The sequence below is a fragment of the Nannobrachium achirus genome (assembly GCF_963921795.1).
Source record: "Nannobrachium achirus genome assembly, chromosome: 18".
Lineage (NCBI taxonomy): Eukaryota > Metazoa > Chordata > Actinopteri > Myctophiformes > Myctophidae > Nannobrachium > Nannobrachium achirus.
The window spans coordinates 41,051,113-41,064,550 of NC_137825.1; the positions used below are offsets into that span (position 1 = coordinate 41,051,113).

A 13,438-nucleotide genomic window follows, 5' to 3' on the forward strand; every position below is an offset into this window, starting at 1 on the left:
AATATGTAAAAGATCATAACAATTATGCACTTGGTGAGTAGTTTTAGATTGTTGGCATGGTGTTAGGTTTGTAAAGTTTTCAAAAAACATCACAAACAAGTTGGGCTCGCCCCCTATGCGCGTGACATCAACCTATCCGGGAAGTAATGCGGGAACACCTACTGAGTGGCAAAAAAAAGTCAGTAGGAGTCATGAGGAGTCAGTAGGAGTGAGGAGTCGTCGAGAGGAGTTCCCCAACAATGAGCGCTTGAGTGGCATATGATGGTTTGAGTGGCGCTGAGTGGCATATGATGCATACCCTCTATTGTGTGTGAAGTGAACCAAGCGAGCAGTTTTTCGTCTCACCTGGTGCCTCCGTCGGAGCTCAGGTGAGGGGGAGATAGCCGTGGCCGGGGCAGCCGGGGAAGCCGGCGCCGCCGGGGCGGGTGGAGGTGAGGCCGGGGCGTTGAGCATTTCCGTCAGGCTGGCGGTGGGGTTGTGCGCAGCGATCTTGTACTGGCCGCCCTCCTTCCTCAGGTCCAGCCCAAAGATGTCCGACAGGAGCTCCGTCTCGTCCGGGTTGATGGCCAGGTCGGCCAGGTCCTCCTCTGGGTTGGGACGTTCCGGGACCCTCTTCTCGCCTTCCTCTCCCTCGCCTCGCACCTCGTCCCCGGTGGGGTCTGGCATGTTGGCCAGCAACTCTGACACCTCGGGACGGAGGGATAAAAAAAGTAAGAAATAAGAAAAATAAAAGATGCCAGCACGACTCCAAAATCAAGAACCCTAGACAATGTTGACTGTCTGAAAGAATTCTTACAGTATGTTATTTTACATCTTTCTGTACCCATGGTAACTATCGATATTTTGCATGCTGATAAACATTCACAAAGTCAATAAATTTTGTAGACCTTTAAAATAAACACTATCAAAATATTTATTCACATTTTCTCATATCAGTTACAATGGGCCTGGTGTACAAGATACACTACACCACTAAGATACCCATTTACTGTACCTGACAAAAAGCGGTACACAGTATCTCTACAGTCCTGTCATCAACATGGATCTGTCACATTTCCCATATTCCCTCCTGATTGGCTACCATTGCCTTCCAAAGTTTGTGTATGCGACCTGACGGTCGTTTATTTCCCGATTTAGGGAGTCGTACTGGTTATTCTAATTTGTAACATTTACAATAATAGCCACTACTTCCTATACTGGGCCACGTGTAGGACGTGTTCTCTACCTTCATGGTCTTGGCTCCCTCCACCAGGCTGCCTCCCAGGAAGGTGTTGTATATGATCCTGCAGAAGCCTCTGGCCACGCTGAAGGCCACGTGGAGAAGCCCCACCAGGACCGACCAGTAGAAGGACACCAGGGTCATCACCATGTCCTTCACTGTCATCTTCTTCATCCTCTTCACCTGCTTCTTCAGGCTCTTCATAGACAGCACCTACAAAGAGGAAAGATTTGGAAAGCATACCGTCGTTGTCGGGTGGAAACCTTGTATGTCCAAAACGGTTCCTTTTTTATTATTATTTAAACAGACAATTTAAAATAGTGAAAATAGTATTAATTATAATATTGTGACGGGGGGGCTATGGGGGGGCTAGCTTTTTTTAGAGCAGGGGCCAATGAATTTTGTCAATTAATAATATTAATACAACAAACAAGATTCTCTCGCTTAGCGTATGGACAACTGAACAGATCAGACCATTGGCAGATACCAGGTCCAAATCTGTGGACTGTGGGTGATCGAATAGGCTTTTGTGAGAATGAAGATGCTTTCCAGCATAAAAAGTATGATTTTATAGTATGGTTTACATAGAAGTCAGTCAATTGTCTTTCACATATTCATTTATATTTTATTTATTTGTCCCTTAAATATTTTTCAGCCACAATTTGGGTTTGTGGGGGGGGGGGGGGGGGGGGGGAGACTCCCTCTAGCCCCCCCTTTGGAGCCGCCCCTGTCGACAATAACGATATGCAACGTTATGTCTTAGACCGACTGGTGGAAACCTTGTATGTCCAAAACCTCAACATGTTGTGCAAAGCTGCGGTTATGTTTTAGACTGACTGGTAGGCTATACCTTCATCAGCAGCATAATGTTGTATCTCAGAGCCAGCAGTGCAGTCCGGACTGTGGTGACGGAGAAGAAGCCCATCTCCGGGTTCTCCTCTTCCGGCTTCTCCCGCTCGCTCTCCTCCTTAATCGCCGAGCGCTCACCGGCGTCCGACATCTGTGCCGCCAGCTGCATCTCGAAAATGGTGTCCTCGCAAAAGTTGACGAACAGCTCCATCTTTTCCTTCTCCCCGCCCTCATTCACCACGTCGAATATGAACTGACGCTTCGACTCTTTGACCTGCAGAAAGGTTGAGGGAGCAGTCGCGGTTAAATGCAAAATGTATGACAGAGCAGAACTGTGGTGAAGGGTGCAGTATAACCAGTAGTGTATTGGTGTTTTTTCCCCCGGGAGGGCGGTCATTTAAAGGAGTAGTTCACCCCCAAAATGACTTTTTTTTCCTATCAATTACTCATCCCATGGAGACTTGAGTTCAATAGATTTGTTTTTGTTTTTGTCACATTCCTAAGCCAATATTTTGATTATAATAAATGTACCCCCATTGATTCCACATGGAATCAATGGGGGTACATTTATGGGCTGGTTCACGAGGCTAGAATCAACCTACAGCATCAGGCTATTAGTAACTTTAACACAGAAAGTACATCCATCTACTGGAGCCTTGCCCAATGATAATTTTACAAAGATAATTTCTTCCCGGGAATGCACTGGATGATGCTTTGTGAATCCCACAAGTTATCAGGTCATTAAGAAGAACATTTAAAAATGTATTTCTCCATCAATAAGTCAGTCACTTATTCATAACCATATGAAGGGAAGGACTTACAATACAAGTTCTTAAAATTACAACCAATACAATTCCATGCATCCATTCAACCTTTACCTGTGGTTTCTCCCACTGTGTTCTGCTGGACTCGCTGATCTCAAAGTAAACCCTTTCGATGCGCTTGGCACTGCCCATGATCTCGATTCTGCCCAGATAGGGCTGGAAGTAGTTGAGCACGCTCTCGGCCAGCTCCAGGAAGGTCTGTAGTCGCGTGTCGTGTGGCATGTGCTCCGACAGGTTGGTCAGAAGAACCGCCACATTGAATCCAATGTCCTTTAGAATCACAGGTAAAGAAATATACAATTGGTACATTCCATGTTTTGAATAGGGTTTAAGTAAATCAGTGGTACTCCACCTTTTCGGGATCAGGGCCTACTCCAAAGTGTTTGCGGCCTTCCCATATTTAAGTGGTCAGATGGGTGGGCCGTGTGCATTTTCAGAGCATGCTTATTTGATTTGATCTTTATTTATCTTTAACGGATAAGTACAGAAAACTCCATATATCATCATCACAATTACAAAACAACCACTTTTGTTCAAGAAGGGACAAAGAGAAGCAAATACTTATTCTTTCCGGACTCCTTCTTACCTTGTCAAATAACTATATATTGTAAAACTATATGTTGTGATACAAAAAGTTATAAAATACATTTTATTTCTAAATGTAAATCATTTCGTGTTCTGGCCGGGCTTTGATCAACTGACTAACTAACAACAAACTGACAACTGATAAATATTAACTTAATGTTCCTATTTATCGGTATCACAATGACAACTATTTTTCTTTTGGTATTGATGTTATATTATCACTAAAACCTTAGTGGTTAACTAATTGGTCGGGGGCCCACTTGCAATATAAGGATTAGAACGTTACCTTGGCTGGCTCGTGGAATCGCTCAACAAACTCCTCATAGTCCAGCAGTTCATTCTCGTCGGTTTCAGCGCAGGAGAGCAGGAACTCCGTCTCAGACTGGGTGTAGTGCTTGTGACTCTCCATGGCCTTGTGGAAGTCCCTCTTCGAGATGACACCTGTGAATTCATCACTTTATCATTCAATCATCCAGCACTTTGCTGTCGGGTGGAAACCTTGTTTGTCCAAAGCTGTTCGTTTTAAAGAAATGGGGGAAAAATATATATATCTGTATTCCAATGTAGTAATAATTTTAGCTCTTGTTAATACTTTTCATTGATTCAATATATTAAAAACCCAAAGACACACTTTACACCTTTCACTTTAACGCTCTAGACTTGAGGACTTGTGTTGGTGTAACGCCCAGGATTCAAACCCGGGTCTCCCGTGTGAAAGTCAAATATCTTAAGCATTGATCCAAAAGAATGTCCATATGGACCAAAGGAGATACTAGACTTTTGAGGCCATCAGGCTGAGGTAGTGAGTCACTCTGCTACATTGGCTCTGTACTTCTTTGGCTCTGGACTGCTTTTATCATTCTACAAGCTCACAACAAGTTGCAGTGCTTGTAGTTCTGCTATTTTGGGCTAATGTTCCCTCAAAAATAGGGTTCTGCTCGCAATTCGCTGTGAGCTTGTGGATCGGCTATGTTTGCAACCTTTGTGTGACACTGAGTATTGCATTAATTTATGAAGAAATCAATAGTACAAATATGGAGATACAAGGTTTTCTGCCCGACAGCGATGACATTCTCTGTTCTTCTGCGTGAGTTGGGCCTGGGAGGCCATCCAGAAAAAATGGAGCGCTTTGCCTTTTGCATCTGGGTCATATTCCTTGAAGGCGTCGGAGGACGTGAGGTCTTTGAGTTTGAGGAACATGTCGAAGAACTTGAGGATCATCTCCACGTTGTTGGAGGACTCCACCAGCATGTCCACCATCTGTTTGCCAATAGTCCCGTTTACCACATTACCTGGACAGACAAGAGCATACAGTTAAGTGTTTTACCAGCCCTCGTATCCAGAGCTGTGCTAGAGCAGGTTTCCAAGGACCAGGTCACCTCTGGGACAACCAGATCTTATTTTATTGTTGTGTGGGACACGATCAACACAATCCTGAATTATTTTTTGTGTTCAATCTGTGTTTTTAGATATGTTAGTATTTCAGCATGCTACAACTGGTCATTATGATGCATTTTGCATCATATGACCAGTTGTAGCATGCTGAAATCGGCTGAAATACTAAAATATCTAAAAACACAGATTGAACACAAAAAATAACTCAGGATTGTGTTGATCGTGTCCCACACAACAATAAAATAAGATCTGGTTGTCCCAGAGGTGACCTGGTCCTTTAAGGCATATCATTTGTATATTGGACATTGTTTCTTGATATAGGATAATGATCTCGCAAAGTCAGATGATCAGAGATCTCTACCTACTGTAGTGATACAGTAGGTTTGGTGACAGTTAAGTTCAATGAATGGGCTAAAACTGTCTAGCCCTGTCTAGGCTAAAACAATGCAGAGATATAAAAAAAAAAAGCAGTTTCACAGATCCAATGCAAAGACTTTAGTCTGGTTCTACATCTATATAGTATCAGGATCTGTTTTCAAAGCATGAAGCGTAGGTTTGTTACAGCTGGCTTTCTCCGCGGTCTAAGCCCATTCATTGAATTTAGATTTCCCCAGACACATCAGCTAGGCGGAGATCTCTGATCATCTTGGTAGGCGAGACTACGTGTTATCTGATTTCCCCCCCCCCCCCCCCCCTTTGTTTATTTCTCTATACTATTCTCTATTTTTGAAACTGCAGAAAAATTATATTTAACACACTCTTTTACCCCGGTAAACTTGTGACTCAACAATAAAGGTGACGTTGAAGTTAAGGACACTTTATCAGGACAAGTGGAGCTACAGTATGTGAGAGATTTGTAGCCGTTCATCTCTCAACTCAAGCCCCATTACATTCCTGACCCATGTCCTTTTGAAAGACAACACAGACCATGTGACATTAGTGCAAAGAATTCAGACTGAGCTCTATAATTATGTGTCCTGATGGATATTTATTCTTAGAGGCATCATTTGCATTACAAATAGACATAATGATGCCCTATTATACAAGCCTGGCACTATTATTCCCCCAGGACCAATTCAAAGAGATTATCACGATAATTATAATGTTTTTTCTTTTTCCTACAGGTTCTGTACTTTTCTTTCCTGAATGGACAATGAATGAGGAAGTCAGGCCAAGCAGCTGTTGTCTTCGTAAATAACTATTTTTTTCTTTCAACCATTTCAAGTACCAAGGACAACTCAGATATTGCCATTGTCCATTACAGAAAAAAAGATATCAAATATATATAAAAAAAAATCACACCCGTGTGAACTGAGCGGTGGTCGTGGAGGCTGCGCAACAGCAAAACAAATATATTTATATATTGTGTGTGTGTGTGTGTGTGTGTGTGGGTGTCTGGCCTGGCCTGAACAACAGCGCCCCTCCCTTAACATGTGTGGTCACAAAAGGTACTACATACAGGCTACATACAGACAGACACGCATACAGACAGACAGACAGACAGACAGACAGACAGACCCACACACACGGCCACATATAGGAGCGTTGTGACCACCGCTCAATAATAAATATATATACAATAAAATTAGGTATGGGTGTACATTATCTAATCTTTGCACTCCAAATTACATCGACTATGTGAAGCAGTGGCAAGCTCCACCCATGTCTAACTAGAATACAAAATACAATTGTAACTGTACTCTATGCCACTGGTTCTCAATGTGGGGCCCGGAGACCGACAATGGTCATTAAGGACATTCCAGGGGGTCCCCAGCTAAATGAATGATGAATGATAGGAACCAAATAGACCTGTAATGTACACAGAGAAATGTACAGTGAAGATTGGGGTCCCAGAGATAAAAGTCATATCAACAGGGGGTCCTTGAAATGAAAAAAGGTTGAGAATCACTGCTGGTCTCTACCACGCCCCAAGGATTCTCATTTCCAGGTGCTCATTCAGCCTGCTGTTCCTATTAATGGCCCAGCAGATGTCGTTATTTCACCTTCTACCGGTCACATCTTTATATTACAAAAGAGTAAGTGATCTACTTCCGGGTCATGTATCGCTAACTTAAATACCAAACCACTTGGCCAAGATGTACTACATATGTACTAAATATAGCTTAAAAATTCAAACACCCATGTCACCTTTGCAAGATGTCGTTTCCAAACCTCTGTATACAGTTGTATTCGTTATTACCCTCATATTTTGCCTCTGTATAAAATAGTCCGCCGGTCAAATATGTCCGACCGGAAACGTGCGCTGCGGCACAATAGTTCCGCCACAATAGTTCCCCCCCCCAATTTTTTTTTTTTTTACTTTTTTTTTTTTTTTTTTTTTACTAGATGTGAGCGGCCCGAACGGCCGCGACCCTCTAGTTACATTATAATCTCAATGAGGTTTTGGGCGAACTTTACACTTGATTTTATTACCTTAGGCTTAGTAAACCTTTTCAAAAACACGTTTCATGTTTTCAATTGCTAATTTAAAGTAGGGTATGTTTCTAGGGTTTCTACCGAGTGAAGACGCCCTCGCTGTGGTTGCAGCCAATAGCATTAATTAATTTCCGGTAGCATTTCGGACTGGATATACTGTAGAAAGATGGAGGATTTGAGATCGCTGCAAAACAGGCTTCAAAGTGGGTCAAAGTAGAAACCAATGTTCAAAACCACTTTGTCCATTATTTTTTAGGGTCTATATCAGGGTTCCCCAATAGGCGGCCTGCGGGCAATTTGCAGCCCGCGGGGGGCTACTGTCTGGCCCCCACCAACCCCAGTAATAATGGTGGTATAAGAGCAGCAAAGACACTAGTATATTGTCGTTGTTGGGTGGAAACCTCGTATCTCCAAATTTGTACGTTCTTTCGCAAAGTAAAGCCCTGCTTCATCATACAAGGCTGTCGCACAAAAGTAGTGAAAACAGCAGATCTACAAGCACACAACACCTTGCGGTGCGAGGCGTTGTGTGCTTGTAGATCGGCTGTTTTCACGAGTTTAAATCATTTATAAAATGATAAATGCAAAACGAACGGTTTTCGGACAAGATTTTCACCCGACAACGACGATATCTGAACTGTCGCTGGAGTAGCGGGAACGCCACCGTCACCGCCTGCAATGTTGTGGCCCTTGGCTTGGTACCCTAGACATGATTCGGCCCTTGGGGAAAACTAATTGGGGAACCCTGGTCTATGGTCTCTAGTCATTAAGACAGACATACCCTCCAGCATGGACAGCAGCATGACCACCATGTCCTTCTGCAGGTCCATCAACTCTTTCAGTAGCTCTATCTGACTGGAGTCCTGAATGGAAAGCAAAAGGTCAAAGTCAGACACAGTCATGGAGCACTCACATATTTTGTAAAAGTATCAATACTGCAATTTAGAATTACTCCGTTGGCCGATTTGAAACCTGGTTCTGTTGTGTGAAGAGGACATGTACTAATCTGACACATCCCAACATTCTCTGTGATGTTTTATGTAGGCTGGCAGAGAGAGATTTGATTTACGAATGTTTTTTTTTAAATTTAAAGCAGTGCTTCCCAATCAAGACTCAGAACCCATTTTTGGGATGCAGACCAGTTTTTATGTGTCGTGAGTAAATATTGTACGTTTCCTAACAAATATAGTAATTACATAAATAAATAAAGAATGAAATCTACATGAACATAAAATTATAAAAAATAATAAAAATAAATGTCATAAATTAAAATTTCATGTTCAAAACGAGCTTGTGGATCTGGTACTTTTGATGCTTTTGTGTTCAACGACAAGTTAGTGACAAATAAATCTTCGTGACACTTGATCACGTCCACCTCACAACAGAACGATAGGATTCAGACATCATAAAGGTCTTTTTAAACTCACCTGAGAGAGTTTCATCTGCATATGAGCAAAGACGTGCAAGAAGCCCACCACAGCATCCCACAGACGACTGTGTGCCAAGCTCTGCTGGTTGCCAGTGCACGGGCCCTATGACACATGCAGCAATCACAGTCATCAGATTAGAGGTGGAATCGTTCATCAAACATCAAATGGCAACGTGGGCTTAAGTGGCCGTTAATCAGACTAATCAAATTAGTCTTTCTCAATGTGAAAATCAATAAAGACATGTTTAAAAAAAAAAAAAGTCTATTTTCATGTTGATTTGTTATAAAGAACTAGAGGTTCAGGCGGGGCCTCACAGTTATGTGAGGTGATCCAACTGATATGGCCATATATGAAGATCTCTATCTTTTAGTCCATGTCCCTTTCATGGGCAAATACAGAATGGACTATGGAGATCTCTGTATCTATCAGTTGTTTATGGCCATTTATGCTGACTATTTATTTATTTTTTATGTGGCAATGCCTATGTGGTATACGCCTGGACCAGTACAAGGCCATTTCTAGGAGGAGTTAGAACCACTCAAAAAGTAAAAAAATAAAAAAATAAAAAAAATTGCACACAACATTCTAGTTTAGCACCCGTCTAGAGACTTCTGCAGGGTTGGCTTCAGGGTCCAGCATTTACTGCCATAGAAGAGAACAGACTCCACCGTTGCAAAGAAGCTAAGTTTGATTTGGCAGGTTAGACATTAGAGTTCCATACACTGTTCATGCCGTTCAGGGCCCTCCATGCGAGTGCATTTTCCTCACTTTAAGATCTTGCTCGATTGAGTTCACCCATGCGCCCAGGTACTTGAGGTCCTTAACTTCCTTCAACAAAGCGCCTCCTGTTGTTGTCAGAGGTGGGTGTTCCGGTAAGGTATAGGTGATAACCTCAGTTTTCTTGGCATTTAGCCTAAGGCCAACCTTGGCACACTCTAACTCCACTCTGAATTACAATTACAATATGTACTATAAATGTGTAAGATGGAGTTCATCAGGAACAGTAAACACTTGGACCTCCTCAGAAGTGCTCTCGAGGCACCTACATGTTTGCATCATCGGTGAAGACCCCTCCTCCTACCCCAACGTACCCCAAAGTTCCTATTGCCTGTCTCAACCTGGGGAAGAAAGACTACGAGATTACACTAAACAGCACTACCACCATCGTGCCTGAGACATCCCCACACTGCACTATGACTTTGTATCAATCGCTGAGCCAGAGAGCAGGGACCCGGATGCCATTATTGATTGGAGTGTGCAGGAGTGTTGAGTGATCATGACTAGAGGTCTGAGACACAGGTTGACTTTGCCAGCAAAGTTAACCTGTTTTTTGTTATCTGAGAAGTAAGGCCGGATATCATGGACAACATAATGACAGGATTGGTCATGCTTCACTTGACATCACAATATCTACGGAATTAATTTCCCAGAAGATTCCTCATGACACGCGTCACTCCAACCACACTTGCACTTTCCCAGAATTGCATCTTTCTAGTTTTATTTCTTATTCGTCATGGCTGCCAGTTCAAACCTAATGTTGTGTGGGAGGTCAGACTGCTCAAGGCCGTACTGAATAACTGCTAACTTGCACAGTGTCTTCAAATGAGGACTAATGTCTAAGATGTACAGGTCATCACCGGACATATATCCGTGTCTGTATCCCCCAAAGAGGATGATACGATCTCCGATCATGCAACAGCACATTTTATTGTTTGAAGGCTTTGGACCTTTTCCCTTGGTCTTAATCTTTTTCCAGGAAACGGTCTCTGGACTGAATTTCCATACATCATTGATCTGGCCCCGGGCCCAGCCACCAAACATGTACAGCGCTCCATTGTAGGCAAAGCCTGAATGACAACTGTGTCCTTCTGGAAGCTGTCCAAAATGTGTGTTTAGCCAGCAGTTGGTCTCCATGTCAAATACTCTGATGTTGCTTATCTGGCTCCCAAATAGAAATATCTTTGTCCCGACGATGGTGGAAGACAGACCCGGGAGACTCCATGAAACAGGTGGTGGCGGCGTTCCTCTGGTTTTGATTAAAGACCAGACCATTGTGCTGGTGTCCAACTTGTACATGTCATTGTCATTGGTGTATCCTCCAAGGATAAACATGACCTTCCCCAACACACAGGCTGAGTGATAGCTCCTCCCCTCTGGAACAGTCCCGGTAACCTCGTGTCTGAACCATTATGTGGGTGTCGACATCAAATGCATAAAGCACCTTGCAGTGCTTCCCTACCACTGCTCCCAGGATGCCTCCCCAGATGTATACTGTATCTTCTATCAGCACAGCTGATTGGCCAAAGCGCCTGGGCGGAGTTGCCGCTATGGCCAACTTCTTCCAGCATAAAGACACTGTGCTGAAGACGTGAACATCAATGTGATCACTGTTTCCTCCAAAGTAGTACACTTTGTCCCTCACGGGTAAAGCAGCCTTATGATAATCAAGATGAAAAGTATAATTATTATCTATCTATAAATGCGAGAAGTCTCTGCGTGTCTGTCTGCGTGTATGTAATCCGCGTATCTCGAGAACCGTTCGTCCCACCGGCTTCAGATTCGGCACGCGCGTTCCCCGCCGCGGCACGGAGTGCAGTGCCGGGTCTCGACCCGACCCGACGCGCGGTTTTCCCGAACCGGCGCGAAACGTTCGGAATCTCCTTATGCGGGGTTGATTGTTGACATCAGGCTGTTCCGGAGGAAATCGGCGAAAGCTCTGACTCATTGTGACATCACTTCATAAAAGGCTCTGACATCGCGTACGCCACATGAGTCAACAAAAAATCTCTGAATATCTCCATATATAGCATATATGGGCATAAAATGGACACAGAATCACAAAGATCTCCATATACAGGCATAAAGGGACACAGACAGACGGATACCATATATAGCATATATGGGCATAAAATGGACACAGAATCACAAAGATCTCCATATACAGGCATAAAGGGACACAGACAGACGGATACAGAGATCTCCATAAATGGGCATAAAATGGACGCAAATGGCATATATGGGCATAAAATTTACGCAGAATCACAAAGATCTCCATATACGGGCATAAAGGGTCGAGACCCGGCACGCGGTTTTCCCGAACCGGCGCGAAACGTTCGGAATCTCCTTATGCGGGGTTGATTGTTGACATCAGGCTGTTCCGGAGGAAATCGGCGAAAGCTCTGACTCATTGTGACATCACTTCATAAAAGGCTCTGACATCGCGTACGCCACATGAGTCAACAAAAAATCTCTGAATATCTCCATATATAGCATATATGGGCATAAAATGGACACAGAATCACAAAGATCTCCATATACAGGCATAAAGGGACACAGACAGACGGATACCATATATAGCATATATGGGCATAAAATGGACACAGAATCACAAAGATCTCCATATACAGGCATAAAGGGACACAGACAGACGGATACAGAGATCTCCATAAATGGGCATAAAATGGACGCAAATGGCATATATGGGCATAAAATTTACGCAGAATCACAAAGATCTCCATATACGGGCATAAAGGGACACAGACAGACAGATACAGAGATCTCCATATATGGGCATGAAATGGACGCAAATAGACAGATATCTCCATATATGGGCATATATGGGCATAAAATGGACCCAGAACTATATCTGCAGTGATCTCCATATATGGACATAAAATGGACACTGACAGACAGACAGACAGACAGACAGACAGACAGACAGATAACAGATATCTCCATATATGGGCATAAATGGACACAGGCAAAAATGGACACAGAATTACAAAGATCTCCATATACAGGCATAAAGGGACACAGACAGACGGATACAGAGATCTCCATAAATGGGCATAAAATGGACGCAAATGGCATATATGGGCATAAAATTTACGCATAAAATGGACACAGAATCACAAAGATCTCCATATACAGGCATAAAGGGACACAGACAGACGGATACAGAGATCTCCATAAATGGGCATAAAATGGACGCAAATGGCATATATGGGCATAAAATTTACGCAGAATCACAAAGATCTCCATATACGGGCATAAAGGGACACAGACAGACAGATACAGAGATCTCCATATATGGGCATGAAATGGACGCAAATAGACAGATATCTCCATATATGGGCATATATGGGCATAAAATGGACCCAGAACTATATCTGCAGTGATCTCCATATATGGACATAAAATGGACACTGACAGACAGACAGACAGACAGACAGACAGACAGACAGACAGACAGACAGATAACAGATATCTCCATATATGGGCATAAATGGACACAGGCAAAAATGGACACAGAATCACAAAGATCTCCATATACAGGCATAAAGGGACACAGACAGACGGATACAGAGATCTCCATAAATGGGCATAAAATGGACGCAAATGGCATATATGGGCATAAAATCTACGCATAAAATGGACACAGAATCACAAAGATCTCCATATACAGGCATAAAGGGACACAGACAGACGGATACAGAGATCTCCATAAATGGGCATAAAATGGACGCAAATGGCATATATGGGCATAAAATTTACGCAGAATCACAAAGATCTCCATATACGGGCATAAAGGGACACAGACAGACAGATACAGAGATCTCCATATATGGGCATGAAATGGACGCAAATAGACAGATATCTCCATATATGGGCATATATGGGCATAAAATGGACCCAGAACT

General features: G+C 43.1%; 1 protein-coding gene across 1 annotated transcript in view; it reads right to left on the reverse strand.

The window, feature by feature from the left end:
- ryr2a (ryanodine receptor 2a (cardiac)) overlaps positions 1-13,438 on the reverse strand; it is a gene marked incomplete at both ends in the record, with an annotated part of 292,426 nt that overhangs the window by 24,337 nt on the left and 254,651 nt on the right. The window contains 8 exon segments of the mRNA XM_080747428.1: positions 346-687; positions 1,226-1,432; positions 2,070-2,342; positions 2,947-3,162; positions 3,764-3,918; positions 4,611-4,769; positions 8,090-8,171; positions 8,736-8,840. Coding sequence (XP_080603554.1) covers positions 346-687; positions 1,226-1,432; positions 2,070-2,342; positions 2,947-3,162; positions 3,764-3,918; positions 4,611-4,769; positions 8,090-8,171; positions 8,736-8,840 — 1,539 coding nt within the window.